We start from the raw sequence: 27,393 nt of genomic DNA on the forward strand, positions 1-27,393 counted from the left end.
GGTCTCATTCAGCATGTATAGTGAGCCTTCGTGGTAGTACTATGTACGCCAAGTTTACAAAATTGTATACCACGGACATCGGGAATCAGCTTTACGCCTCCGATTTCTTACAGCTCGACACATGGTCGGTTACGCGATGATTGCTTTGTTTGAGAGCCTACTCGCCGTGCTTGTGGTCGCGCACGACGAAGGGTGTTCAACATGCTCCTCATGACCGCTGGAGACTCTGAAGTCCTTGTGTGTCGTGAGTAGGCGGCGCCCAGTCATCAACTTGATAAAGGTGGCACAGTCTTCGATATTCCGTCACACCGCTGAATATAGTCGCCACGTTTATGGGTCCCGGAAAGCCGATGTACAGAATTGGCGATAACAAAGTTCTTGTGCAATATTTGATAACCGCTTGTGTGTCGCTGGTATTGCAACGCGAATTTTATATCAGTATTGTTTTGAAGGTATAGTTTTCTGCATTCAAGTCAGCAAATATTAGCAAAAGGATCACACGCCATACACGAAGAGTTGATATTCGAAAGCAAACAAGATAAGGCCAGCAACATAAATAATAAGGAGATATGATATTGTGGATAAACTGTTTCAGGTTCAACAGGTAAGAAATAAAGTCCATAATGGCAGACAATATAAAAGGGAGAAGAGAAGAGAAGAGAACAAAAAAGTAGAACCAGCCCATGACGCCAACAATGTAAACGCCGTAAAGATGCCCAACAAAAGATAATAAGACCACCAAACGCTGACCAATACCAAAAATATCCAAAAGATGCAAGCCCGAACAAATGAGAATATAGACTTTTTATGGAAGGAGATTTCTTCACCTTTCCCTTATAGTGGTGACTCCTCCTCTCACACCAAGGGTGAATACAGACCCAATCATCGAGACAGGGTCCTCTTGACGCGTCTTCTCGCAATCATAGCAGATATGCCCCTCCTTGAGAGCCTTTTCTTTCGCTCCTCGTAGTGCTCCTCGTCGTCATCATCGCCATAGTTGTCGACATCGATTTCATCAGACTCGTCAGCCTTGATGACGCTTGTAGTCCCCGAGTTTTCAAGAAGACCGCGCTTTTCCTCAAGAGGCATGTCGTGGTTAACCAAGGCTCCCGTGGGTATGGGACGCCCACTTCGCCGCACAAAGGCTTCGATGGCCCTTCTTCGACGGTGTTTAATCCCAGATTGTGAGTTTGAGTGACTGTCCGGATCGAGCACTGAATCGAGATCCTCTTGTGTAAACCCGGCCATCTCGGGTGCATCATCTCCACGCCGTCCTAGTGAATAAGGGTCGGCCTCATCCTTATCGTCGTCTTCTTGCCCGTTCAGATCATCTTGAGTCCTCTTTAGTCTGGCAAATGTTGCCTCATCGTTTTCTTCGTTGTTGCGCCGGGCAATATCCGCGATAACGCTCGAAGCAGATTCTTGTCTATGATTATTCCTGATTGCAAGCGACGTGGCAGTTGGGACGGCCGTAGCCAAGAGAAATGCGTAAAGTGTAGGGTAATGCATTACTCGATGGATGCTGGGGTTCCAGAGTGCGATGGTCCGGAGCTTTTGATGCTCTGAAGTCGGACTTTCTCGATTGGCAATGCTGAGCTGGGACTCTTGAACAGCCAATAACAAATAAGAAAAAGGATAAAAAATTCTTTAGTTTTCGATGTCCAGGCCACAGCAGACTCGGTTGATGATTGTTAGTTGTGGGACTTTGTTGATGAATGGACTGATGATAAGCCTGAGTAAATGCAAGCTGACAGGCGCTGGACTTCATCATATTTTATCATCGACAATGGCATCTGATCTTGGAATGGTTGCCTTCCGGGTGCGGCATCGTGAGATCTTTTTCTGGTGTCTTCATGGCTATTGAGGCGCAAGCTCAGTGTCCTAGTAATTCGAACTGGGCTGCGCGAGGGATCGTTGAATCTCTGGCCAATGGGAGTGCTGGCATTGAGCCTGCTTATTTCCTCATTGGGCAAGGAACAGTCAGCATCAACCCAGGAATCGTGCAATGGCTGCCCTGAACTGCCACCACTGCACAGCCTCCGCAATATGCTAAAGTGCAACAGGTAAGGCGCCAATGCGAGGTTCAATTAAATCAAGGCAACGAGATTCCAGGGCACACAGTACTTCGTAGGAATCTGGGGTCAAACCTGCCGTCGCATTCACCAATTAGTGCGCCCAATCCGATCGTATTGGGGTCTGAACCATCAGTTCTTGGCGTCTTTCAAATCGCCCTTTTCATTGAACATGCAGTCCTGGTCTTCCAAGGTAGCATTTGCCAAAAAAAAAGTTTTTCCTGTTGTCAAAGGTTACGGGATCGATTTGGCTGTGACGCTCACTTTGGTGTTCATTAATTGGCTGGTGAACAGACACAAAGATTGGTAGTGAATAACTGAAGAGCGATGCAGTAACTGCATATACATGCCATGATGGTGTCTGCCGTATAGTCATACAAAGAATAATTGAGGCTTAAAGCGTTGCCTTTAAAATCGATTCAAACATGCGGTCGTCGCATAAACTAGGTTTCTATTACCAGCAAAGTTTGAAAAATTGTGATTCAACGACATCGCTCTCAAGGATGTCATCATCTCCGCTAAACCGAAAACGGAGGGTGGTTCTGGCATCGGATTGGCGCCAACTCATGTCGACCCCCACACTAATCCATCCCTCTGTTTTCAGGGCCCTTTGGATGATCGTTGCCGCGTTGTGGTTGCATTGTAAAAGGCCCGGTTTTGATAACAATCTTGGTGGCGGGGAGAAAAATAATGAATAAACATACAGCTGCCAGTTCCTCTCGTCAGCCTGCCGATGGAACTTCATGCACTTGAAACCAAGAGCGCTTGCTGGATTCGGTGAACATCTAGAGCGAACGGACAGAACCTGAATTTCTCCGAAGATTTGGCCGCGGAGAGATCGTCAGAAATTTCCGATTTACGGAGCACGTCATGTCTGTCCAGTCTCGATCAGAACGGCTGTTGGAGCCAAGGCGACCCGGCGGCAATGCCGAGTATCGCAAGACCACCGATGCAGAGGATGTCAACACCGCAGAGCCACTTTCAGATGACGGTTACCGTGACTTTGCCGACATCGATCCCGATAGCGGCGTCAAGCGCGGACTCAAGACGCGACATCTGAGTATGATGGCGCTGGCCGGTATCATTGGTCCGGGCTTGCTCATTGGCTCCGGAGGAGCGCTTGCCAGTGGAGGCCCTGCGGCACTCATCATTGGGTTTGGGGTAATCGGAATAGTGGCTTTCAGCATTATGCAGTCACTGGGGGAGTTGACGACACTATATCCCACTGGAGGCGCATTCACAAGCTTGTCATCGCGGTTTGTGGACAAGGCGTTCGGCGTGGCTGTGGGATGGAACTATTATATCATCTGGTGGGCTGTTTTGTCCAACGAGTATAATGTCATCTGCAGCATATTCAATCTGTGGGGTGAGCAGGTTCCGATCTGGGGATACTTTCTCATATTTTGGGTATGTTCTGTCCGAACCTTCAAGTCCCGAAAGCATATACGCAACGGACACTGACAGCAAACCTTCAACAGACTGCCTTCACTGCTTTCCAGCTCCTCGGAGTTGAGTCTTTTGGTGAAGCCGAATTCTGGCTTGCACTTCTAAAGCTCATCGGTCTGGTGGCATACTTTATTTTTTCGTTGGTGTATGTGGGAGGCGGCATTCCAGGCACGCCCGCTCTGGGATCTCGCTATTGGCATGATCCGGGTGCCTTTGCGAATGGGTTCAGGGGCGTCGCAACCGTCTTTGTGTTCTGCAGCACGTTTTATGCCGGAGTTGAGTCGGTTGCAGTCGCCGCGACCGAGACCAAGAACCCGCGCACCGCAATCCCTCTGGCGATTCGGCAGGTTTTTTGGCGCATCATCTTTGTGTACATGGGCAGCGCCATATTCTTCGGCTTGACATGTCCTTGGGATGCTGATGGCCTCGTCAGCGGCGAAAATCGTGCCTTGCGTAGCCCAATGACGGTGGCGATACAGAATGCTGGGTGGCAGAGCGGTGTGCATCTCATCAATGCCTTCATCTTCGTCACATGCTTGAGCGCCATAAACTCGAGCATTTACATTGCCAGCCGGACCATCCTGTTTATGGCCCAGAGCCAAATGGCCCCCAAGTTTCTGGGTTGGACAGATAGGCGCGGGGTGCCGATACCTGCCATCTTGTTTGCCAATACGTGTGGCGCCTTGTCCATGATGAACATCTCGACAGGAGCTGCAACGGCATATTCATACATTGTCAACTTGAGTGGTGTATCGACCTTCCTAGTCTGGGGCTCCATATCTTTCACCCACATCAGGTTTCGTACCGCCTGGCAGGCTCAGGGCTTCGATCCGCAATCACTGCCGTTTCGATCCATGTTGTATCCTTGGAATGCATACTTTGGGTTGGGGGCCAACATCTTCTTGGCGTTGGTGCAAGGGTGGTCGACATTGGCACCATTTGACGCACCCACATTCGTGGACGCATACATTCTGATACCACTTTTTGGGATCATTTATGTCGCATACAAGTTTGCGTTCAAGACTCGGTTCTGGAGGGCCGAAGAGATCGATCTTCTTTCTGGTCGACGTCGGGATCTTGAGGAGGACAAAGAGATTCATAATAATACGCTCGCTGGTGCACCTCTCTCTCTTTGGCAAAGATTCTTGAAAAACTTTTAATCAGGGCTGCATAGTTTTGATCACAAATGATTGGGGGTTTGCGAGACTTGTGACAGGTGGGTGGGTAAGTAAGACGGTCTGTTGGATTTGGCCTAGGCGTCTTTTTTTTTGGCCTGGCCTGGCATGGCTTGGCTTGGCCTCAGCCTGACCTGCCTGGTCAGTTACTTAATCGAGCAAAGGCAGCACACCAAAAATAACAGAAAATACCAACCGAATAAAGAGTCTTGTCGTATAATCGCGTTGCTGCAAAAGCTTTTCGTGGCTAGGTTGACTGCTGTTTCGTAAAAGTCCGAGAATTTTTACGATTTGGCGGCGAAAAGGAATATTTTCTGTGCATCGCTTGCTTTTCGGGGAGCGTCTATTGGGCGAAATTCAAATGTGATCGGTTATGTGGCTCGAAACAAGCGAGGTAGGCGCGAGGTGAGCTCCAGCTCACCAACACTGAATCGATTTGGGTACTCCAAGTCCAGACCCTGCCCTGTGCCAGTCTGGTCTAACCCTGTTTGGCCTCGATGATAAGGGCAAGGGCGTTACCAACAGCGCAGTTGCATCAAGGTTCTTTTTTGGGATCTCATCAAGCTGACCGACAAGCTTTCTCTAAGTGGCGTCGCCACCACGCTGCAGCGGCATTTCAGCTCACGGTTTGCGGCTGGCAACGTTGGGATTCTTTCTCAGCATTCTTTAATGGTTTTTTTTTTTTTTTTTTTTTGTCCTAGTTACATCCTCACAAAGCCTATTGTGGCGCCACGCATTTGCTTGCTCAGGCTGTGTATGTGACTTGATGCATCAGCCCCAGGATTAAGGAACGAAATTTCCAAAATCAGGGTGAAATTCGATAGGTATTGCAAGAATACAGAAGCGGAGGCAACATTTAGTTCCCTTTCATATCTATTTATGATCATTTATAGTCCTGTTCTGGAACGCCACGTCTGCCACCGAAAACTCAAACGAAGCAATCTCCTTGAGACTATGGCCGCATTTTGGTCACATCGCTTGTGTTATTGCACCCGGAATTGAGTGCTGGGCGAGGCTACCTGCAGCGACATGCATGGTAGTGCGTCGAGTTGTCACCAACATACGGCTTGGGACTTGGCATTCCTCCGCAGGCTGGACCGGGATGAGGTAGGGAGATTTACTTCGTATGTTCATCACTTTTCTGGGCTAAATTGTCTTGCTGGTGGGAATTATCTTTATTCACCAATGGATCTCTTTTTCTTTCTATTTTTTTCTTGCCCTTCTCTCTATCCTCATCCCTCACATGTGCTTCCTCACAGCTACGCCCCTTGCTTATTGCTGCACTTTTGTACATGTTTCTCGGTTTATTGGGAGGCTTCTTTGGTAGATAGACGGCAACCATCCTCCTCTCATCGCCCCCAGCACAGCCTTCTTCCAAAAAATGACGACCCCATTTCAGGCCTTTGGGCTCTCTTGCCCTGCAGGCGGCAAGTTCTACATCTGCGAGACTGGCAGTGAGTTCATCGGGTGCTGTGCCTCGGACCCTTGCAATCTGACAGGCTGTCCACAAAGAGACCTGAGAACATCCAGTTTCTCTCCGGACGAGTATAGCAGTCTTCCTACCCAGGCCTGCGAGAATAGTGACAGCTTGTGGTACACTTGTGCTTTCAATGTCCCCCCGTTTATGGGTTGCTGCAAAACCAACCCTTGCGCGGACCCCAAGGCGTCTTGTCCTACTTCCAGCTTGGGGGCGGCCAAGCTAAGCAGTCTTGATTCCTTGCGGGAAAGGTTCTTGTATCCAAGCTCCAACAGCTCCGACGCAAAGCCAACATCAACGTCAGCACCAGGCGGTTCTCCCAGCACTGGAGCGGCCCCCAACACCCAGAGTAAAACGCCCTTGCCGCAGCCTGCCAACAGCAATGATAACGATTCAGGTCTCTCCACGGGAACTATAGCCGGGATTGCTGTCGGTGTGAGTATCCTGGTGCTCGTGGCCATCGCTATCATCATCTGGAAGTGTGGATGGACCGCCGGGAAGCGCAGGGCGCGGAGGCAGGCAGCCGCAGCCGCAGTACCACCTATAGGACCTGGGATGACGCAGACAAATACCGGATACAGAGACTCGGGCTTCCCCGAAAATGGCTTCCAAGGAGAAAATTCGTACAGAGGTTAGTGAGATAGGCTGCAGCCTTGTCGCTGTCATTAATTGCTCTCATGCCTAACAAACCACGACTGAACATTAGACTCGTTTGCACCCAGCGCCGTCACAGCCGTGGGCTCTCCACGCGACACTGTTTTCTCCAAGCCTGGTTTCGACTCAAACACCTCGAGCATATACGGGTCACCATATCCGACTGCATCTATCACACCAGCGCCAGATCAGCGATACTCGACATACAATCAACAAGGCTACAACGGCGCAGCGTCTCAGCCCAACGGGTACAATCCTGCTGGCTATAGTCTCGTACCAAACCCTTCGATGCCGGTCGTATTCGAGATGGACTCAACCGAGGTGCGTTCAGAGCTGAGCGGCGGAGGGCAGCCGGTCGCGGCTCCACTGCCCGCCCCCGTCCAGCCCCCTCAGAAGAAACAGGGCGACGACCAGCAGAAGCCTCCAGCTCAAACTTCACAGCTGCAGCCTCAACCCAGCTCTCCTCGTAGCCTCCAGAATGGCAGCCTGTTTCACAACACGAATGATGTTTCCAAACGTGGATCAACCACATCTTCTTCCAGAGCACCACCACCCGAGGGAAACACTTTTCGTGTTGCTTCACCCAAACCGTCATCACTTGGCCCCCCGACGAAAGAAATGTTTTGTCCTCGTCCCCCATCCCTACCATCGCCAGTTAGTCCTTCGGCCCAAGGATTTCCATCTGTTTCTCCACCTCTACCCAAGCCAGTGGGTCCTCCGCCTAAAACGGGTGACACTCTTTTCACTGCCGCCTCCTCTCAGCAGTAATGAGGACTCCGGTCTTCTACTATGAAATTTTGGGCGAGGAAGTAGGCGAGGGTTAAATGGTTAAATTCTTCGCAACCATTTTCCGAGCCTGATTAAAGGAGGCTAGCTGGATTTTTGCTGCATTGGATTGGGTTGACTTGTTTTGTCTGACACACAGAGGGTGGATTTGTTTGTTTCTGATGCGCATTGCTTCGAGATTGACTAATGTTGAAGCACTCTGCTTATGCTCTTTTTTCCTGCTCTTGCTTAAGGCTTTGGATATCGTACATTTTTCTGCTTCTACCGGCCACCAGCACATTGATGGAAACTAGCAAGATACTTAATCTTCATCATATCGCTTTTTTAAAAAAAGAATTCAATTAGGCAAGGAGTCCAGCGTCTTAAGATGTGCTCCTGATATCCCCCAAGAAAAGTTTGTGGTTACCCTAGCTCTTGCTCCCCAGGTTATCAGACTGGAGTGGCTCACTTGTACAACTCGTTGCTATGCTGCTTTTCTGCAGAGAGGCAGTAAGTTCAACATCGTCATTTGGATTACGTCGATTAAATTGAGAACGACGCATGTTGAAGTGTTGTCTCGTGCTTCGGGCCCTCGTCAAAGCATTCACCGCGCGGTATATCCCGGGAGCGCTAACTGTCATGACCACTTTTATTACATCCGACAAGATACCAAAAGGTCAGCAATTTGATTTCCCTCTCTTCCCCTAAGCTCCTTCAAAAGAAGATGATTCTGCCGGACTGAAAAGTGGGACAGGCGAGTGTTTCCAAACTTACCAACCGAAGTCTCGATTGTCCCCCAGAGCGCAAGCCACTGCAACTCTGGCTGGCCCACGACTTTGTTCAGCTGCCACGCGCGCACCGAGGAGATGATCATGCAGACCCAGCCGGCGCAGAACAGGCAGGTAACGCCCACCTTGCGAGCAAACGGCAGACGCAGGTGTCTCAATAGTTGCATTGGGAAAGCCATGACTGTTTGCGGGTTGAGAGAAAAGAAGGGCCGTTGGATTAGCATTAGAGCAAGGGTTTAAATTCTCGGGGAGAAAGGAAGAAGAAGAAAAAAGACATACTCAATACGTCGGTCAGGATGTTACATATGTAGGAATACCAAAAGGTTACAGCGCCGCGTGGAGTGTTGAAGGGAGTCTTGCAGGTTCCACCGCCGTCCAAGGATGCTTCCAACGTGGAGCACACAGTGAAGACGGATATGTAGCAACCAAGCAACAACTAAAAAAACCAAAATTGGCGAAAAAAAACGGATTGTCATTGCTGTAAGCACTCAAAACTATATAGAAATATTGGCAGGTATCAAAAATGATGACGACAAGGGGGGAGGGGACGACCTGCAACTCACAATAACGCAAAAGGCCAGCAAGATATACCACAAGATTCGACACACGGGCATATCCCTGAAGAGTGGCCTGTACATCCACAGGAAGCTAAACTTTGCCGCCCAGAGGCTCGAGAAGAAGCAGAGAGCGACAGCGGAGAGGCGATACGACATGAATCTGAAGTCGTCTTCCGAGACGGTGGTCACCACGCCGCCCGGCGCCTGCCCGACGAGTTTCGCCCAGAAAAATGTTATGATCAGATACAGGGCGGCCGTCGCCAGTGAGAATATGTGTGCGGTCAGCAGCCAGGCCTCTTCGCCGGTCAGGAGCACGGCCAAGCGGCGGGACTGCGACCGGCGCTGTAGAATCCCCAAGGCGATGCGTGCGCAGACCACGAGGGTGCTGATGGTTATCACGCTGATGCTGATGGCGCTGATGGTAGTCCTCCATTCTGGATATGCCGCGGGCATGATCTCATAACCTTATCTTTGACAGTCTTGTTCTGGTTGAATCAGTCGCTGTCGAGGGAGCAATGATGGGGGGATGGACTCAGAAGTCAAACAATTATTATAACTGTTTGAGACACATTCTTCGAAAAACTTTAAAAAAAAGAGAAATTATTTTCAAACACTGGGTAGGTACCCTACTTTAATCAGGGGATTGCTAGAGATCAAGTAAATATGCCAGAAGTGGCTTTTAATGATGTCAGCTGCTGGCAGTGTCTTGACGATAACGGTCCCAAGGGTGGGGGTGCGGTGGTTGCACTAACATTCGCTGGAAGGAAAAACAGTGCCCTTTTTTTCTGGGCGACTGGGCGAGGCGGCGCCAAAAGGGAGTCCTACAAAGGAACCAGCCGGGAGCTAGAGGGTTTAGACAAGGCGACTCTCGTGGTTTATCAAACGCCTCCGCCAACCCTTCCTCCCAGAGGGACTTTTGCTCGCTTGCTATGGGCTCAGTACTGTAAGATCTACCGATTCGGTAAGGCAACGCGCTATCAAGGTGACCAAAAAAAGGTGACCAAGCAACCCAGCAGGCTGGGTTCCCCGCCCCTGAATGTTAGCTCGTAATCTTGCAAGCGTCCAATGCAGGACGGCGTAAAGTTTGTTTCCTTGCACACCAAGTGCGCGCTCCATGTTTTCGGCTAGCTTCGCGTTTGATTCGAGGATACCGTTGCTCGCGTGGAGTTTTGCTTTGAGGCTTGGGGGTCAATTAATCCCTAAATTTTTGTACTATGAATGTTTTATGAGTGTAGCCAGCCTTGGTGTTTGTAAAACGTTTTGCCTCAAGTCCGGAGATCGACGCGTAAGTGGGCAACAACGAAACTAAAGAGTACCGAGACCATGGTTGAAACCAGACTTTTGGGATGATCGTATTGATGCTATCTGGCTCCAGTGCTACAAGTTGCAAGTGCGTATAGCCCTTTTCGTATCTCGCAGACCCTGTCGAGGCTAAGCCTACGCAAACATATCACAACGTGGCTTAACTTTGATGCCACGAAGAGGAGTTACACATGATTCCAGATTCCTTAATTTTATTGAGAGTGACATCTGTCTAGACAAAACCATCGTCTTCTCGTTGTCTGCTCGCCTGTGCTCAGGGTATTATTCCTCATGTCCCTTGTTATGATCCCTTGACTAGCGATCGAGGTGGTCGTTATCATACTCCCGAGTTCTCCCCACATTTGAGCCTCGATTGTGAGAAGAAGAACCGAGAACATATCTTAAACGCCGCCCATTTCCACGTCTCCATCATCACCCGCCTCCTTCGCCGGAACTTTGTCCGTGATCTTTGCGGGCATCAAGAACTGGCCGAAGCATGCACAGGCATGGGTGGTACCTTGTTCCTCGGTATAGGCCGACTGTGCCGTTTTAATCAGTGGCCTGGTATCGAGAGTGTTTCCCAGGACCATGTCTTTGTCGGCGTCGTAATCCAAGTAGCCACCGGCAAGATCATATAGCTCCTCGACGCCGGTAGTCCACGCCGGTCCTACGATCTTGGCCAGAGCATCGATGGCCTTGGCCAACTCTCCATGCTCGGCAATGTCAAATGGGACCTGATTGTGTTGGTGCCAGCGGGCACGACTGTCAAACAGCTCGCGGACGAGATCAATCATGACGGGCTGCGGTAGGTCTTTAGTCCAGGGGCAGTGCCTCTGGGCCGCGTCGACGATGTCGAAGAAGTCGTTCTTGTGCTCTCGTGCGATGTAGGCGGCGCCTATAAAGATGCGCGCGAGCAGCGCCTCGACCACTTCCTTCTTCAGCACCGCGTGGGTCATGAGAGTCAGGGTGATTTTGTAGTCGTAGTTGCGACGAGCACAAACACGACCGCCCTTCGACACTCTATATATAAAGCCTTCCCGCGGGATGAATTGCCCAAGATTATGTCTTTTTAGGTCTTCCGTCATAGTGATGGCTGGTTACGTCGTTTTCAAATGGTATTCGGGGAGATCGGTAAGAAGGATGTCTTCGAAGCTGAGAACTGGAAGAGGTTCTGACTTTTCATAGGGGAAAAAGCCGTTCCCGGTTTGTGGTCAAGCCACATGGAGGTGACAAACGATTGAGGTCGAGGTGAGTTTGATGTAGGGAAGTTTCAGTAATCCACAGCCGATCGAAGACATAATCAAAAGGGGAGACACAGATATTGACTTGTCGCAGCTGTGATTAGAAAGGGGTATCGAAAAGAACTTGGCAAAAGTAGGACTTTTTTCAAGGTAAGGTCTTTCAAGCTGTGACGTGCTGATATCAAAACATAAATTACAGGTTCAAAGTTCAGTGGCCGTTGGCTTTGATCCAAGTATGCCAAATCCCACACTTTGCATGACCGTTTTCTGAGGAGCAGATTCTCAGAACGAAATCACTTGCAGTCCAAAGTACAGTGCACGTATTTGCCGCGTTAACCTGTAGAGTGACTTGACTTACTTTCCACAGTTGCGCTCTTATGCCATCAACTGGCCAAATCGTGTGAGGAATGGAGTGCATCCACGCAGCCTCAAATAAACCGGATCATGCTAATGGATGATATTGCAATAGAAATTTACGTTTGAGTAAGATAGAACGCAGCTACCTGGTTTATGCATGTCCCGCTATGTAGCAGCGTAATATCCGAGGTCTTGTACGCCTCTAAACATGTCCGCGGGTATCCAGAAATCACGCATATGTTTGGTTGTCTCCAGACAAAGATAGTAAACCATTGTTCTCAGCTTTTGTTCACCTGCCTCCCCACCCTTGACCACCTGCCTTCAGGACCATGGTAAGCTACTGCCTATCCCTCCTTGATAGGCGGAATCTGTGTGCCCGTTTGTCAACATCCAGTAGGTCTAGTAGCAGTAAACGAGTGCTTCTAATTCGCAGGCGATCTTACAACGCTACCCCGGGTTGGCTCTCAGGCATTTTACGATACCAAAGCTTTATTGGTGACCTATTAGCTGAAGACCAGATCCATGACAGATATTCTAGGGCAGAAGAGAGTTCTCTTTCTTCTACTTGGTGTTAACTGCGCTTGTAGATGGTGCTACATATCTCTTAGAGGCGCTATCAACCAACATTGTGTTTTTTTTCACCTTATTTGAGCATGGTATTACATTTACTAGTGTGCCATCTCTACTTTTGACTTGATCATCTTCAACAATGCAGTTTTCGTCTACTGTTTTCACCAAAGCAGGCAAGTAGTTAAGCAGAACTTTTTCCTTTGCTGTTTGGAATTCCTTCGACAGGGCAGAAAGTCGATACATCACTGGCTAATAATTACTGTACATGTTCCTCTGGATGCAGCAATGCCTGATACCTCTCTATCGCCTCCTTGCTCATTCCCGAGATGACAAGGACGTCGCTGTCCCCAACCCGCGTCAGATTCCCGTGCTGCTGCTGCCAGCCGTACGTCTTTCGCCCATCGGCAGCTCGCGCCTGTTCCTCCCTGATGGTGTCGAAGCAGTACCCCTGGACGCCGAACACAACCGCGGTGCTGTGGTTGCTAGACACGTACATCTCGGTCCCCGGGGCCAGTATCGGCGTGCACGCCGTCGTGAAGCTCTGCCAGCATGGCGCCGGGGGCAGGTAGCCTCCGTAGTACTCGGGATCACGTAGGGGGCTGCATCGCTTTTGTAGCGTTGTGGCTGTGACGAGGGTGATGAAGGGGAGGATGTTGACTAGCTGCATTGTGGAAAAAGCGTGGTGAAAAGGGGTCCTTTTCTTTTATTTTCTTTGGCTTTCTGTTGCTTCTTTATTTATTTTTTCATTGACGATTATTATTAGGGGTAGATTTATACAGTAGAATAAGGTGCATATCCAAGGTGCATGGAGGCGATGGAATGTCGGCCAAAACGATAAAAAGTCACCAGGCAGGAAGGAGCAGGGAACACAGCCTCTTTATAGGGTTGAGTTCGGCGCTCGGAATGCAAACACCAGGTTGATCATAATAATTAACATTCACTTCCACAATTGTGTTTGCTGCGGATCTACGAGGCTATTTTCCGCATTCGGTAACTGTTACTAGAAAGTTTGCGGGTGACCCACAGCGACAAATACGGGGTGACAAGAAGTGGCTTTTTGTTTTATTTTGTTTTTTAAAAGCCTGACATCTGCCTAAAGTAGTTTGCCCGGCATATTGCCCTCGTATTTTCTGGAAAAAAGTCAGCAAGCGGGATTGGCACTCGAATGGCTGGGAAGTAAGCTCCGATTTAGCTGCGTGTTGCCAAGGACCCTGCAGAAACTAGGAACCGTAGGTGAAATATAATACTTAATACGACAACGATGTAATTACACCGAACCTGTCTTCCATTTGCCCAGATTGCCTCCCCCACTCTGGGATTCGGGCTCTGGGCAACATCTTTTCAACTGTCACGCCACAAACATATTGTTGTGCGACTTTGTAATTCTCACGTTGCATTTCATCTTGGTGACACGAAAAAAAAGGCATATCATGTCGTCAATCAAGACCTTGGCGTAGCTGTGCCCTCTTAGTTCGAATTCTAGATGATGTCAACCAGCCCTGCCGGGATGGTCCAGAAGAGTCTGTCGAAATACTATGTAAGATGGTACGAGACATCGCTTTTCTCCAGTTGGATAAAATTCGGAACGACTGGATTTTAAACGTAACAGAAACTCCAGAAAGCGGGACGAACACCTGATGCTGTTCCTGGTGAGCAGACGAGTGCCTGCAAATAGCAAAAACATGCGTGCAATATGTTCGGTAATTACCAACTGGCGAAAGTGCCCAATCATAGCTGGGCAGATGGACGAGGTTGGCAATAAAGTAAATTGACTCGTAAAACTTGGAGCAGCAGGACTTGAGCTATTATCCTAGGAGCTGCATGAGTTGCAACAAGCATACTCCACACTGCCATTTTTACTTGCATGTGGGGATCGAATGTGATGGAAGTAAAAACATGTTTGAATTGAGTACATAACATAGTGGATCTCTCGATTCCAAGTCGGCAGATCGAGAAACTCACAGAGATACATCGTCTGTTGAACAGGGGAAGCAATGTGTCGCATTAGATAATCCGATAGATCGAGTCATCACACGACAGCGAGCGCTGAGTCAGCGTTAGGAGCAGGATAAAAGAGCTTCCGGCTAGATAGCGCTACTCAACCCAATACATGGCTCTCCTACCCTATAATTCAGGCTGCACGTGTTCCTTAGTGTGCGTCACAATGTAAGTACATCAACGTATTAACTTGGCACCATTACAATCGCCACACTGTCTCTCACCAAACTGCAACACATAGTAATAAGGTGACCTCGCATTCTCAAAAGCAGAGTTTAGTTGGTGCAATTTTGATCAGACACCAGATCGTTCAAGAGCCAATGCCAGATGAGTCCATGGCGTGATAAATATCGTTAATTTACCTGATGTCGATCACTGCGGCGCGTTGCTGATAGTTTACTCAGTTTTTTGCACAATTATTTACATGATGGTTAAGGATGGCCGCTAATTCAATGTATGCAGACGTGCAGACGGTGTGGCCGTCAAAGTTGATCGCCTATCAAAAAAGATAAACACGTGACCATAATACATACGAGTCCATAGCTGATAGATAGTTTTGGGGCGATAAGAGGTTTGGATACTGTTTCGGCCCACCTATTCGATTGATCATCACCCCCCACCCCCTTTTTTTTTCTCTCAGAAAAGTTGCCGGTCATATGGCGTTTATCCCCATGGATAAATCGTTACGCGTATATTGCTTGGTTCGCCTATTGATAGCCGCGATGACGGTTTCCCAGGCCATCCGTCCACCGACTTGGGAATTGATTGTTTGCTAGCTCGGGCAACATCGGGCCGTTCCAGGAATTCTTCCAGCAGCAACACACATCCTGCCAAATCTTGATCGTGAGAACAGTGGCTCAGAGGTTAGCCACCTTGAGGCCTGTAATTTCGCTGTATATAATAGGACAAACTCCTTTCGATCTCACCATCCATCAAGGCCGCACGAAGAGCGGATTTAAACGAAAGAAGTCGCGATACAGCCATGAACACGCCCAGTCACCAGGCCTTGTGGAAGAACAGAGTCTTCCTCAACTGAAAGCGCCTCGATCATCGAGAACGTACAAGGACAAGGTCGAATCCGGAGCTACAACTCAGGAGAATGCGACTTCAAGGGCAGCACATACCTCAGAAGACAGCACAGAGTTAAGTTTGTCTATGGGCGATGTTGTGAACCTGTCGCCCATGGCTGGATCTAAGTCTAAAATCGCGCACGGCTTGGAATGCAGAGCTATCATTAACCTCGACAAACGCACTTTACGTGGCCACAAAACTAAGAGCGGCAGGGCTGTCACCAGTTATCGGTGGTAGGGTCGGCACAACTCAGAAACGGCAACCGCCTAGAAAGTCCACCGGGTATTCCATCATCCAAGGCGCTGGACGCGACTGAACATGATTCTTACCGAATCAAAAGTGCATGGTGGCATTGCAGAGAAATTTTTAACAAAGCATTCGAGAACACACCCGTATTTACAGCCAAGCTCTCGCTTTTAAAACAATTGTGCGAACAAGAGGGAAAGGGCAATAGATAAAGGGTGATTGCATGGTAAGGAACCAATGAAGTGATGACATGACGCGCTGAGCCTCGACTGGGCCACTCGGTCGATATCATGACCAGTTTTAATGGCTGTTGTCTTTCACCCCCTCATTTTATGCACAGTGATGGCCAGCTTCTTTGGTCGCATACCAATCGCCCGCGCAGACATCAGAGCCCCAACGCCCTTCTTCCCTGCCTCTCTATCTGTCTGTTTCCTCCCGTTTCTTTTTCAACTATGACTCAACAATCACTCAGAAATTCATAGCAAAACTTTGGCTGGCAAATATGGGCTCTAAAGACACACCTACATCTTTCGAACCGGAAAATTACATGGTGCTGCTCGGCTCGTTCAGGACATTTGGCAAAAGTATCGAGCTCGGCCGATTTTTCAGAGGCTACAAGAGCGATCGCAGCCGCCAATTCAGAATTTCGTATCAACCCAAAGGCTCACAATCAACACTGCAACATATGGGCAGGCGGCAACGCTCGCGAGGAGCTATGGCCCCGGTTTTTTGCTGTATTTCAGCACAGCTAACTTTCTACCAAGATACTTTTCGAACATCATATATGTAACCCAGCTTCCGCTTTCCAGGTTCCTGGCGTTTTGGTCCTGCGGGTGCACCTTTAGTACTACTACCAGGATAAAATGCCTTCCTTAAACCTGGCGTACCACTTTCAACCTGGTACTATTCTAGTATCCTGAATTGGGGTGCGTTGCACTTCAGTAGGTACTGGTAAGTAGGGTAACTTTATCCTGGATTTTGGTGCTACGGCGGGGCACCCGATACTGGTATACTGCATTGGGTGCTTCGCATTCAGGTAGGTACTAGTTCTAGGTACAACGCATCCCTAGGCCAGCTGTATTCTAGCCACTTTTAGCATTTACGGCCGGACACAATATCCGCCGAAAGCTTCTCGGCAATACCATCTAGAGCACCGAATGTCAGCAACAAGACTTCAACAACCAGAAAAATAAAGTTCACGTACAAACCGTAGCCATCGGCTGGCCCGCCATCACCAAGGGCATGATGCTGGCATCCACAACCCTCAACGCCGAAACGCCGCCCAAAACACACCCCTTGGCGTCCACCACAGCGGCCGGGTCGTCGCGGCGACCCATCCGGCAGGTGCCGACGGCGTGGTGATTGGGGCTGGCATTCTGCTGGATCCAAGCCCAGATCTCTGCGTCGGACTGCACCTTGGGGCCGGGTGCCATTTCCGCCTCGACGACGCCCTCGGCCGCCACGCCCTGCTCGCGGTCGGCGTCGCTGGCGAACCACTGCACATCCACCAAGGGGTTCGCGGCGGTGTCGGTCGTGTTGATGGTCACGGAGCCGGCCGAGGTCGGGGACAGGACCACGACGCCCAGGGCGAGCTGGTCGGCGGGGGTCCGGGTGGGGATGCCGGCTGCGTTCCAGATGAATTCCGTGTTGGGCCGGTCGGGCGGGAAGGAGGAGATGGCTTGACTGGTTGGGGCGCTGAGGTTGGCATCTTGGCGTAATCGGTCAAAGACTGTATCGGTGAGTGAGGGTTAGAAAGATATGGGCGAACAAGAAAAAAGAATGATCAGGCCCCCATTTAAGCCGAAGGTGGGTGCTTACGGATGTAGTTGCTGGCAAAGGCCGTCAGGGGCCCCGACCGAGAGGTTGCAAACAGGGCGGTGGCCTCGGCGGCGTACGTGGCATTGCTCCACAGCCTGTGCTGCGAAACCCCGTTGAGGCTCCAGAGTGTGCTGAAGCCAGGGTGATCCTGCAGAGTGTTGAGGTAAGTCTAGAACTGAGATGGAGCAACAAGTGCGACTCTTTTACCTGAGGATGAGTGAAATTCTTCACTTACCCGCAAGTTCTGCCCGACACCCGGCAGCGAACCGACGACGGGCACGTTGAGTTGCTGGAGTAGCTGAGACGGCCCAACACCCGAAACCATGAGCATCTGGGGAGAACGAAAAACACCAGCGGCCAGGATGACCTCCCTAGTCGCGTTGAGGGTGTACTGTTGCGAGCCGGTGGCATCTCGACGCCCGTGGCCGCCTTGGCCCCGTCAAAGAGGACCTTCTTGGCCAGCGTGTTGGGATAGATGGTCACCCTTCCCTTCCGGCCCCAGTGCTGAGCAGCATCGGTAGCAGCCTTTCTCAGAAACGAAGTCTCTGACGAGTCGCGGATCTGGAGCTCGGGGTCCAGCGTGGCGGGGAACTCGGAGTACCCCAGGATGCTGCCGCTCTGCAGCGTGCTGACCTCGTTGTACCCCAGGGCCTTCATGCCCTTGGCAAAGGCCGCCGACACGGGGACGTAGTAGTTCCAAAACGAAACCTTTAGGGGTCCGCCGCGGAGGGTGGCGTTGGCTGTGGTGTACCGAACGCTCTTTTGCAGGAACGGGAGCATGTTGGTCCAGCTGTAGCTCGGGTCGCCTACCGATTCCGCCCAGCCGTCGTAGAAGCTGGTCGTGCCTCTCTGGTAGGCCATCCCGTTGCGGGCCGTGCTGGGTTCAGGGGTGATGAATTAGTTGGCAAACGGATGAGACGAGGCCAAGAGAAACAGGGCCTTTTAGCCTACCCGCCACCAAATGTCTTGCCTTGCGAGTAGCGGATGGACCGGTTTTGTAGTTGCTAGAAAAAACCAAGGGGGTGTCTGACCGACCCCTCCCAACGTGTGACTGTAGATTGTTGCAACCGAAGCACCCGCAAAGGGGAGGCAGACGGCTGCTAAACAGAGAATGCTCGCCATGGTGGTGTTGGGTTTTGATGTATCGTCGCTGCTGCTGCTGCTGCCGTTGCCCGCGATGCTAGCAAAAGGACTGCAGCAACCGTTGGGGTGCCAGCAGCCCCCAGGCTATATTAAGTAGAGACTTTACTTTCCATTTTGTTTTACTCGTGTCAAACGCAGCCGCTCCAATATTAAGGGATAACCTGACTGAGCTTGTCGTCGCTTTATTTGTTTAGCTCGATCTAGCATGACAAAATTACTGGCCGAGTCAACATTTGGCTGGATGGAGCAAGTCGTTTACGAACAGGTCAAACAACTCAGGCGTTCGCACCTTGGAAAACATAACCTGACTTTTCATTTCTACAAGGATTCCAAGCACCAAAATAGAGTAATAGATGGGTAAAGCTATCCACCAGCAACTCAAATTTGACAACGGATTTTCGGTAACGAGGAAAAATGTCAGAGCCCAAAAACGAAAAAAAAAAGACACTCAAAAAACAAAAACACAAAGTTTGTCAGCCCTTCCCAGTCTCACACCCACGCTTTCACGTTTCTCACACACCCCCCCTCCCTCAAGTCTTGCGATCCTCCAAAACCCGATAAACCTTTGACACTCTCTGCGCGCCCCACTCCTCGCAGCTGAGGACGGGGGCCACGGGCGGAATCACGGGACTGACGAGTGGCCGCATGGGCGTGGTCAAGGCCGGACTATACCCCAACAGCACGCTGTACTTGTCCACCTCAGCCTGGCGGCCCGGCGCGCCGACGACGCGGTGGAAGCCGGACCTGAGCAGTTCGTTGGACAGGATGGCGAGGGCGTCGCCCAGGTTGACGATGACGTGGCCCTCGACGGGCTCAATCCAGCGCCACTTTGTGGTCATCGACTCGTCGTCGTAGGTTTTGGCATTGCCGCCATCGCTGGACTCGAGGATCTGCAGCCCCGCCACGGCCGTAAAGAGCATGGCCACGCTCACCGAGTCGCGGTGCGGCGGGAACTTGGCCTGGTTGGCATCGTCCCCCGGCAGCGTGGCCGGGTAGTGCAGCACGCGGAGGAAGTCGTTGGAGGGGTCCTCGACGCGGTGCAGCGAGGTCATGGTCCCCGGCGCCACCTGCAGCTTCTTCTCGAGTGCACCCAAGAGGACGTGGCAGATCTCGTTGCCGTGCGAGAGCATGTCGAGGAACAAGCCTCGGTGAGATTCCAGCCAGGGAGGGAGTTGGAAGCCTGCCTGCCTGTCCACCAGTGACTCGTACAGGGGCACCTGTGCAGCCGTGCATTATCAGTACCTAAAAGGTTGTCTGTGTGGGCCATGACAAGCAACAGACTCACGTTGAAAGCTTCACTAAACTTGGGCTCGCCGCTCGCACTAATGCTGGGACACTTGTATCTGCCGAGTGTTTGTTTGTTTTTTTTTTTTTTTTTTTTTCATTTAGCAAGCTTCCAATCCCAGACAAGAAAGGACTTGGGTACAATGGAGAGACTAGACACTCACCCCATATCAAACACCCCAGCTCTGTCCCGCGCCTTGTACGCCAGCTTCATCTCCATGTCCAGAACCGGCAGTGTCTCCTGGCCCACCTTGTACACGCGGCAGGCCTCATCCCACAGCTGCCGGCCTTGGGGCGTGTCCTGAAGGTCCAGGTAGAAGAAGCCTTTGTCGAGACAATGTTGTAGAACTTGTCAAGTTCCTTGTCGTCCTTCTCGAGCAGCCCCCTGAGTGAGATTCGGGAGAGCTCAATGGTCTGGAGACCCTCGGGGAAGGGAGGAATGGGCTGGCTGGATAGTGGCTGGACCATGATGTAAGACTAGCTGACTAACAAAGGTAGAGTATGTTGTGATTTTCTTGTGGAAAGCTAAAAAGAGGGCTCTGTGGTTGTTGATGGGTAACAAACTAACTAGTGCAATTCACTTAAGCACCTTTGTAACACGGCTTTTTATCTTTTACGGTCAAGCCTTGACTTTAGTAGCAGTGAATCCAAACAAAAAAGGTCTAGATTCCATACCAAACCATAATATGGCCCGTTGCTCAATCAGGAAAAGCTTACGATGGTGTTTTTTTCAGAAACAAACATTATCAAGTCAAGCCACCCAGAACCCCCAGCATATCAGTCTAACTATTCAGGTACTATGCTTTTTATACTTTTACGTCAACGGGTGGGTTCACCCTGATCAGGAGAGAGTTCAACACTCTAAAACCCCGGATCTGACTAGATACCAAAACAAGCAACTACCAGGGCGACACGCCATAGACCCCCAGAACCTTTCCGGCATCAGCATCCTTCTCCCCCCTGACCACGACAGCAATGCGCTCCCCACCGTCCGAGGGCTCAGCAGCGCCTCTCTTCCTCAACGAGTCGGCGTCCCGAGTAAGGTTTGTGGCGCAGAGACCCGGGTCGGCGCCAAAGACGAGCACGCGGTCGCCGACGTCGGCCCTGAGACGGGCGCCGTACATGGCCATGAGCATGTTGAGCGCCGCCTTGCTGACCTTGTACTCTGTGCCAACCGGGCTGTAGTAGGGCGAGTCCGGGTTGCTGGCGTGCGTGATGGAGCCCATGCTCGACGTGACAAACACCAGCCGCGCAGGTCCCTTGCCGTCGTCCCCACCGCCGCCGCCCTTCTTCAACAGGTGAAGCGAGGCCTCGGTCACGCCTAGGGCGCCCACGACGTTGGTCTCGAGCACGTTGCGAAAGGCGGCCGTCGTGGGCGGGTTGGCCATGGAGATGACGCCCGCGTTGTTGACCAGGCAGTCGAGGCGCCCGTGCTGCGACTCGATGCTCGACATGGCCCTCTCGATCGACGCCTGGTCCGTCACGTCGAGCTGCACCGCTTCAGCTGTGCCCTTGACCCCCGCAGTCGAGAGCAGCTCCCTGACCGCCGCCTCGCCCTTGGTTGAGTCGCGGCTGCCAATGATCACATGGTAGTCTGCCGACGAGAGGATAAGGTTCTTGGCAGTTTCGTAGCCGACGCCTTGATTAGCGCCTGTTTTGGCGAGTAGAAGCGGGGTTTTTTTAGTTAGCATCTGGGGGTTCTTGCGAGATCCAAGAGACTCGGTAGGACTTACCTGTGATGAGGACAATCTTGTTCCCAATAGCTGCCATGATGACGACTTTCCGAGTATTCAAGGCTAACAACTGGTAGTTTTTTTTGGAAATGAGAAACAAGTCGAGAGAAGTTGACACTGAGAACGAAGCTGTGGTGAATGATGAGATAGCTCCAAAGAAAGGAAATATATCAAAATATCCCGCGTTTTATACGGGGGATTGCCTGATATGTAGGATTGCACTAGCAAGTCAACAAGAACGAACATGAAATCAGTCCCTACCAACGTTCGTTTTAGTTGAAAATCACAAAAAAAATTATTTTCGCTTTTCGAAACAAATCATATTCCTTTTTAAAACAAAAGCATATTCCTTTTCGAGTAGCAGAATCGGCAAATAAGTAACAAGAAAACTTTTAACCGTAGTCAGGTAGCCAACCCAACTATAACTTTGAACTCATTAGCGAATTAGTAATTAACCGACAAATAATCAAAAATTATGCTTCTACTAGTGATGAAATTAGTGTTATTCATTGAGCTTCGATGCTGCTGAGAATATTGCTTGCCAAGGGTGCCTCGCAGAGTGCGCAAAGATACATTTGCAACATCTCAATATATGCTTACACACTTATGCAAAGGCCAACAAGCCACGTGAAACAGAGTCAACTTCATGCAAAGCAGTGTTTTTCCTGCGTTGGGTTAGAATTGTAATGCGGACAAGGGTGAGGAACTCCATAAAGGTTCAATGCGGCAGCCTTTGTCACGAGCACATTGTCGTCGTAGAGATGGGTACAAGGCTCAGGGTAAGCACCACGACCATTAACTATTGTCCAAGTACCGTGACTGCAACCTCAAAGGCAACCCTGTCCAACTCGGTAGAGCAGTACACCCCAACCCCTGAATGAATATGAAACTCAGCGCTCCCTACAACCTACCAGCCAATAGATAAATTCAGATTAGGATAATAAGCGGGATGGAAACTAAGGGAAGTAAAAAGTGGTTTGCAAAATCGTATGTGGTTACAGGGTAATCTAAGTGCCGTATAATACAGCCTTGCTTAGGAAACATGGTAGGTACTAAACGGGGCTTTACGATTTGCTTGTCTTTACAGGGTAAATTCGAGTACCTTTCCACATGCACATTCATTCAGGGGTCTGGGTGTATATCGCCTTGGTAGTCAGGAACTGGGAGGCTTCAGAGTTCCCCGCTCTGGCTCTGTCGCTGCCCCCCTGAGGTTCAAATTGCCAGTGTAAGTAAGGTAAAAATCTTTGTCAACGTCAACGCTTTCTCAAGGTCAGAACTCAGCCACCTGCTGCCCGTGTAGTTTTAAGATAGGAAACGTAACGAGACATATCAGTCAGGCCTGTCGGGTGAGGCAAGCCTCTTTCCTCATGAGCCTCAATCCCACAAGCCATAAGCCCAGGGACGTACTGGAATGAATCGCCATCAAACGACTCTTCTCAGCAGCAAAGGTCAAACAGTTTGACTAGGCGCTCAAAAGGACTGTATCATAAGGTCCCCTCTTCGAATCGCAGCTTGCAGGCTCTAGACTCCGATTCTTTGGTGTTGGTCGTCTAAGTGTAGAGTCTGAGACGTGTGATTGTGACTGGTCGCTTGGCTGTTTCAGAGTCTTTGGGAACTCGACCAACACCCTAAATCGCGCCCAATTGTGCTCTGTATCAGTCGAGTATTGGTTCGTATCAGTGGAAACCAGCGGAAGCAAGGCACGTAGTCGAGCAAGAGAGTAGCATCATGGCCTCGTTGACAAAGTGATGTCTCGACTTCTCGTCGAATAGTGGACCGCAGTCATGTTGCTAGATGAGCCGTCCCTATATGTACTGAAATGCTCGCCGTCTTTGAACAACAAGAAACAGAAGCAGAATCAGAAGCAGCTCCAGCAGCACTCAGACACTCACCTGTATCATACTGCACCTAAAAGTTTCCAATATTAATTTTAGTCTAGTTCCCTTCTCAGCTGTACCATAGTTCCAAGTCCAATACTTGATCATGTTTACCATGAGCACCACCTTACCAGAAGTCGCCATCTGCGGCATGGCACTCCGCGTTCCCGGCGGAATTCGCGACCCGGAGGCCTTCTGGAATGCCCTGGTAGGCGGGCGGGACCTGCGCGGCCCGATCCCACCAGAAAGGTACAGCTCCGAGGGCTACAAGGACGACCGCGGCAAGCGTGGCGCCATCAAGACCCAGGTCGGGTACTTTCTCGACGAAGACCTGGGATGCCTAGACACTAGCTTCTTCTCCATGGGCAGGAAGGAGGTCGAGAGGTGTGACCCCCAGCAGCGGCAGCTCCTCGAAGTGGCCCGGGAGGCCTTCGAGAGCCCCGGCGAGGCCGAGTTTCCGCGGCAAGAACATCGGGTGCTACGTCGGTACATTTAGCGAGGACTGGCTGCAAATGACTGCGCGGGACCAGCAGCACAGTGGAGGATACCTTTTGACGGGTCACGGAGACCTCATGTGCGCCAACCGCCTGTCCTATGAATATGACCTGAAAGACCCGAGGTATTTTGTTGCATTTTCTTTTTCTTTTCTTTTTCATCTTCATAAAGACTTACCGTTATCTCTCTTCAGCATGGTGCTCAAGACGGGCTGCTCTGCCTCACTCGTCGCCCTCCACGAAGCCTGTCGTGCTCTGCAAAATGGAGACTGCACAGGTGCCCTCGTCGGTGGTGTGAACTTTCATCATGGGCCCGACAACTTCGGCAGCCATGACCGAGGAAGGCATGCTAGCCCCGGATGGCTCCTCAAAGACGTTTGATGCCGGCGCAAACGGCTACGGCCGTGCCGAGGCTGTCAACGCCGTCTACATCAAGCTCCTAGACGACGCCATCCGTGACGGCAACCCTATACGTGCCGTCATCCGCAACTCTGGTACCAACAGCGACGGGCGAAGCCAGGACCTCTTGACGCCCAACGGCTTGGCTCAAGAGGCCTTGATGAACAAGATTTATGCGGATGCGGGACTGGATCCAGCCAAGACTGCCTTTGTCGAGGTGAGCAAAGACGCGTAACTCCTTCCGGCAACCCTTCAGTATTTACTCCCATGGACAGTGTGATGCTGATTTGACCCCTCATAGTGCCATGGTACCGGCACCCCTACCGGTGACCCTCTCGAAGCCAACGCAGTAGGAAATGTCTTTGGTCGTGAAGGAGTCTATATCGGTTCGGTAAGTGGCATCACCTGCGGTCCTATCCTAGCAGAGTCGTCAAGTATCTCACCGGTTTCATTGTTGTAAAAACAGGTCAAGCCCAACGTCGGGCATTCAGAAGGTGCATCAGGCCTGACAAGCCTGATCAAGGGAGTTTTGGCACTGGAGAACAAGACGATTCCCCCCAACATCAAGTTCTCCGAGCCCAATCCTAAAAGTAAGTCATCCCCAAATAACAGGTACATGACGCACAATACTAACTTTGCACGTCGGGGAAAAAAGTCCGATTCCAAGATAACAAGCTCACCGTGCCCGTGAAGCCTGAGCCTTGGCCTTGTGGCCGTGGCGAGCGCGTCAGCATCAACTCGTTCGGAATTGGAGGGTCAAACGCCCACGTGAGTTTTGCGTTGCGTGGGGTCTTTGCTTCATCGCCTGTTTTATGGTGCTTGTGGTGCTAACAAAATTCCAATTTTCTTCCCTTGGTCCAGGTCATTCTAGAATCGCCTCCCAAATTCGTCACCGCCAGCAGAGCCGCATCGACAGACCAAATCTCCCCCGCCGAGCCGCAACCCCGGCTCCTGGTGCTGTCGGCCAACAGGGCAACTTCGCTGCAGCAGCGGGTAGGTGATATCCAGGGTTACCTTGAGCGATGCCCCTCGGCGGTGGACGACCTGGCATATACGCTGGCCTGTCGCTGTGAGATTATGGCCCACAGAGCCTTTATCGTTGCCAGCCCTGATGGACAGATCGTCGAGACGTCCCCTCAGGCCAAAGTGCTAGGCTCAGACCCTAAAGTGGTCATGATCTTTAGCGGCCAAGGGGCGCAATGGGCGAAGATGGGTAAGGAGCTAGTCCAGACTGACGAGGACTTCAAGCGGGATTTGCAAGGCATGGACCGTGTCCTCAAAAGCCTCCCGCACCCCCCGCAGTGGAGCATTCAAGGTAGGCATTGTTCTTATCCCCTCCCTTCTTCGACTTTGCTTCTAATCACCCTTTGTAGCGGACCCAGATTATGAAACTGACATCTGACCATCCTAGACGAGCTGCTTGCTCCCGCCGAATCGAGCAGGATCTCCACGGTCGAGCTAGCCCAGCCCCTGTGCACCGCACTGCAGGTTGCTCTGGTGAACCGCTTGCGGCGCTCCGGAATCGTCCCGGCCGCCGTCATTGGCCATTTCAAACATATGGAGCGCTTGGCAGACCAGTACGAGAGCCTGCTCGAAGCCGTGTGGTCCTCGCGCTTCTGCTGCGACGAGGGCGTCGATCTACTTCTGACGCCGCCTGGTCCCACTAAGATTCCCATGTATTCCTCTGTGCTCAATAAACCCATCACTTCGAGCCAAGACCTCGGTCCCTCGTACTGGGTATCCGACCTGGTATCGCGGGTCCGGTTCACCGAAGCCGTCCGCCTGGCCGTCCAGGACCAGGGCCGGGGCTCCTTCGCCAAGGAGAGCATAATGCTCGAGGTCGGGCCTCACTGCACTCTCCGCGGCCCCCTGAGCCAGATAACCGAGGCGTCAGGCGTCGACTCCTGCCGATACGCGTCGGCGTTGGTCCGCGGGAAGGACGCACGCCACACCTCCCTGTCCGCCCTAGGGCATCTCTACCAGTGTGGCGTTGACGTGGACTGGTCATCGTCAATTGGCGTGCCGGTTGCGGGCATGACGCTTACTAATCTCCCGAACTATCCTTGGGACCACAGCGGCGGCTCTTTCTGGTACGAGGCCAGGGTCTCGAGAGAGTCGCGGCTGCGCCGGTTCGGTCACCACCGACTTTTAGGCGCCCGGGTCCCTGAGAGCTCCGGGCTGGAACCCCTGTGGCGGAACCAGCTTAATCTCGTGGATGAGCCGTGGCTGGCGGACCACAAGGTCAGGTCCGACGTGGTGTTTCCTTTTGCCGGATATATCGCCATGGCGGGCGAGACCCTCCGGCAGACCACCGGTCTGGACGGTGTGGGATACCGGGTCCGCAATGTCTCGGTGAAATCGGCCATGATGCTCTCGGACGAGTCGGTCGAGGTGGTGACGTCTCTCCGGCCTGTCAAGCTGACAGGGTCGACCGACTCGAGCTGGTTCGACTTCTGCGTCATGTCCTACGGCAAGTCGTCACGGACCAAGCACTGCGAGGGCCAGATAAAGGCGTATAATACACAGGGCCTAGAGCCACTGCCGGCCCCAACTCCAGACAGCATGGTGCGGGCCATCCCCTCACCCCACTGGTATCGCTCCATGGATGAAATCGGGGTCCTGTACGGCCCAGAATTCCAGGCGCTGTCGGGCATCGTCTCGTCGACGGTCGATAACGTGGCCAAAGCTTTCATCGATATCAGCAGCAGCCAACGGGAGGATACAGCGTCCCAGCTTCACCCTGTCGCTATAGACGCCTGCCTGCAGCTTTTGCTGGTAGCCATGGTTAAGGGCGTCGGCCGCAATTTTGGAAAACTCTGTGTGCCCACCGCCATCAAGGACCTCATCGTTGGGCCCAAGAGCAGCTCGATTATGGAGGCCACAGCCAGGAGCGTGACCTCGTAGATGGTGCTGGGGACGGCCAGCT

At 51.5% G+C, this 27,393-nt stretch overlaps 10 protein-coding genes across 10 annotated transcripts; 4 read left to right on the plus strand and 6 right to left on the minus strand.

Annotated features, from left to right (window-relative positions):
- Window positions 1-882: 882 nt before the first annotated feature.
- Window positions 883-1,509, minus strand: PgNI_01184 (uncharacterized protein; the record flags this gene model as incomplete). The annotated part of the gene is made up of 1 exon (XM_031121259.1): window positions 883-1,509. The coding sequence occupies one exon, from the start codon at window positions 1,507-1,509 to the stop codon at window positions 883-885; it is 627 nt and encodes a 208-aa protein (XP_030986026.1).
- Window positions 1,510-2,942: 1,433 nt separating this feature from the next.
- Window positions 2,943-4,678, plus strand: PgNI_01185 (uncharacterized protein; the record flags this gene model as incomplete). The annotated part of the gene is made up of 2 exons (XM_031121260.1): window positions 2,943-3,479; window positions 3,551-4,678. 2 exons carry the CDS (start codon window positions 2,943-2,945, stop codon window positions 4,676-4,678), a joined length of 1,665 nt encoding a protein of 554 aa, XP_030986025.1.
- Window positions 4,679-5,933: 1,255 nt separating this feature from the next.
- PgNI_01186 (uncharacterized protein) lies at window positions 5,934-7,957 on the plus strand. Its single transcript, XM_031121261.1, has 2 exons — window positions 5,934-6,801; window positions 6,877-7,957. Exons 1-2 carry the CDS (start codon window positions 6,075-6,077, stop codon window positions 7,590-7,592), a joined length of 1,443 nt encoding a protein of 480 aa, XP_030986028.1. The 5' UTR covers window positions 5,934-6,074; the 3' UTR covers window positions 7,593-7,957.
- A 60-nt stretch (window positions 7,958-8,017) lies between these two features.
- On the minus strand, window positions 8,018-9,387 carry PgNI_01187 (uncharacterized protein; the record flags this gene model as incomplete). The annotated part of the gene is made up of 4 exons (XM_031121262.1): window positions 8,018-8,223; window positions 8,364-8,558; window positions 8,657-8,813; window positions 8,941-9,387. 4 exons carry the CDS (start codon window positions 9,385-9,387, stop codon window positions 8,018-8,020), a joined length of 1,005 nt encoding a protein of 334 aa, XP_030986027.1.
- Window positions 9,388-10,637: 1,250 nt separating this feature from the next.
- On the minus strand, window positions 10,638-11,321 carry PgNI_01188 (uncharacterized protein; the record flags this gene model as incomplete). Its single annotated transcript, XM_031121263.1, has 1 exon — window positions 10,638-11,321. One exon carries the CDS (start codon window positions 11,319-11,321, stop codon window positions 10,638-10,640), a length of 684 nt encoding a protein of 227 aa, XP_030986030.1.
- Window positions 11,322-12,660: 1,339 nt separating this feature from the next.
- On the minus strand, window positions 12,661-13,071 carry PgNI_01189 (uncharacterized protein; the record flags this gene model as incomplete). The annotated part of the gene is made up of 1 exon (XM_031121264.1): window positions 12,661-13,071. The coding sequence occupies one exon, from the start codon at window positions 13,069-13,071 to the stop codon at window positions 12,661-12,663; it is 411 nt and encodes a 136-aa protein (XP_030986029.1).
- Window positions 13,072-16,811: 3,740 nt separating this feature from the next.
- Window positions 16,812-20,432, minus strand: PgNI_01190 (uncharacterized protein; the record flags this gene model as incomplete). The annotated part of the gene is made up of 11 exons (XM_031121265.1): window positions 16,812-16,864; window positions 16,924-17,448; window positions 17,538-17,685; window positions 17,773-17,868; window positions 17,889-18,414; window positions 18,489-18,541; window positions 18,573-18,764; window positions 19,244-19,897; window positions 19,966-20,023; window positions 20,129-20,265; window positions 20,301-20,432. The coding sequence occupies 11 exons, from the start codon at window positions 20,430-20,432 to the stop codon at window positions 16,812-16,814; spliced, it is 2,574 nt and encodes an 857-aa protein (XP_030987274.1).
- Window positions 20,433-20,863: 431 nt separating this feature from the next.
- PgNI_01191 (uncharacterized protein) lies at window positions 20,864-21,734 on the minus strand (the record flags this gene model as incomplete). The annotated part of the gene is made up of 2 exons (XM_031121266.1): window positions 20,864-21,615; window positions 21,698-21,734. The coding sequence occupies 2 exons, from the start codon at window positions 21,732-21,734 to the stop codon at window positions 20,864-20,866; spliced, it is 789 nt and encodes a 262-aa protein (XP_030987275.1).
- A 1,955-nt stretch (window positions 21,735-23,689) lies between these two features.
- PgNI_01192 (uncharacterized protein) lies at window positions 23,690-24,070 on the plus strand (the record flags this gene model as incomplete). The annotated part of the gene is made up of 1 exon (XM_031121267.1): window positions 23,690-24,070. One exon carries the CDS (start codon window positions 23,690-23,692, stop codon window positions 24,068-24,070), a length of 381 nt encoding a protein of 126 aa, XP_030987272.1.
- A 305-nt stretch (window positions 24,071-24,375) lies between these two features.
- PgNI_01193 (uncharacterized protein) lies at window positions 24,376-27,371 on the plus strand (the record flags this gene model as incomplete). Its single annotated transcript, XM_031121268.1, has 6 exons — window positions 24,376-24,684; window positions 24,769-24,858; window positions 24,934-25,057; window positions 25,123-25,235; window positions 25,329-25,782; window positions 25,879-27,371. The coding sequence occupies 6 exons, from the start codon at window positions 24,376-24,378 to the stop codon at window positions 27,369-27,371; spliced, it is 2,583 nt and encodes an 860-aa protein (XP_030987273.1).
- Window positions 27,372-27,393: the final 22 nt, after the last annotated feature.

This window comes from Pyricularia grisea (genome assembly GCF_004355905.1).
Source record: "Pyricularia grisea strain NI907 chromosome Unknown Pyricularia_grisea_NI907_Scaffold_1, whole genome shotgun sequence".
NCBI lineage: Eukaryota > Fungi > Ascomycota > Sordariomycetes > Magnaporthales > Pyriculariaceae > Pyricularia > Pyricularia grisea.

Excerpts from the sequence above, each read along its gene's own strand:
- PgNI_01186 (XM_031121261.1), top strand. The coding sequence starts at position 6,075 with ATGACGACCCCATTTCAGGCCTTTGGGCTCTCTTGCCCTGCAGGCGGC. Across the intron at positions 6,802-6,876 it reads AGGAGAAAATTCGTACAGAG|ACTCGTTTGCACCCAGCGCC; the intron begins GTTAGTGAGATA and ends ACTGAACATTAG.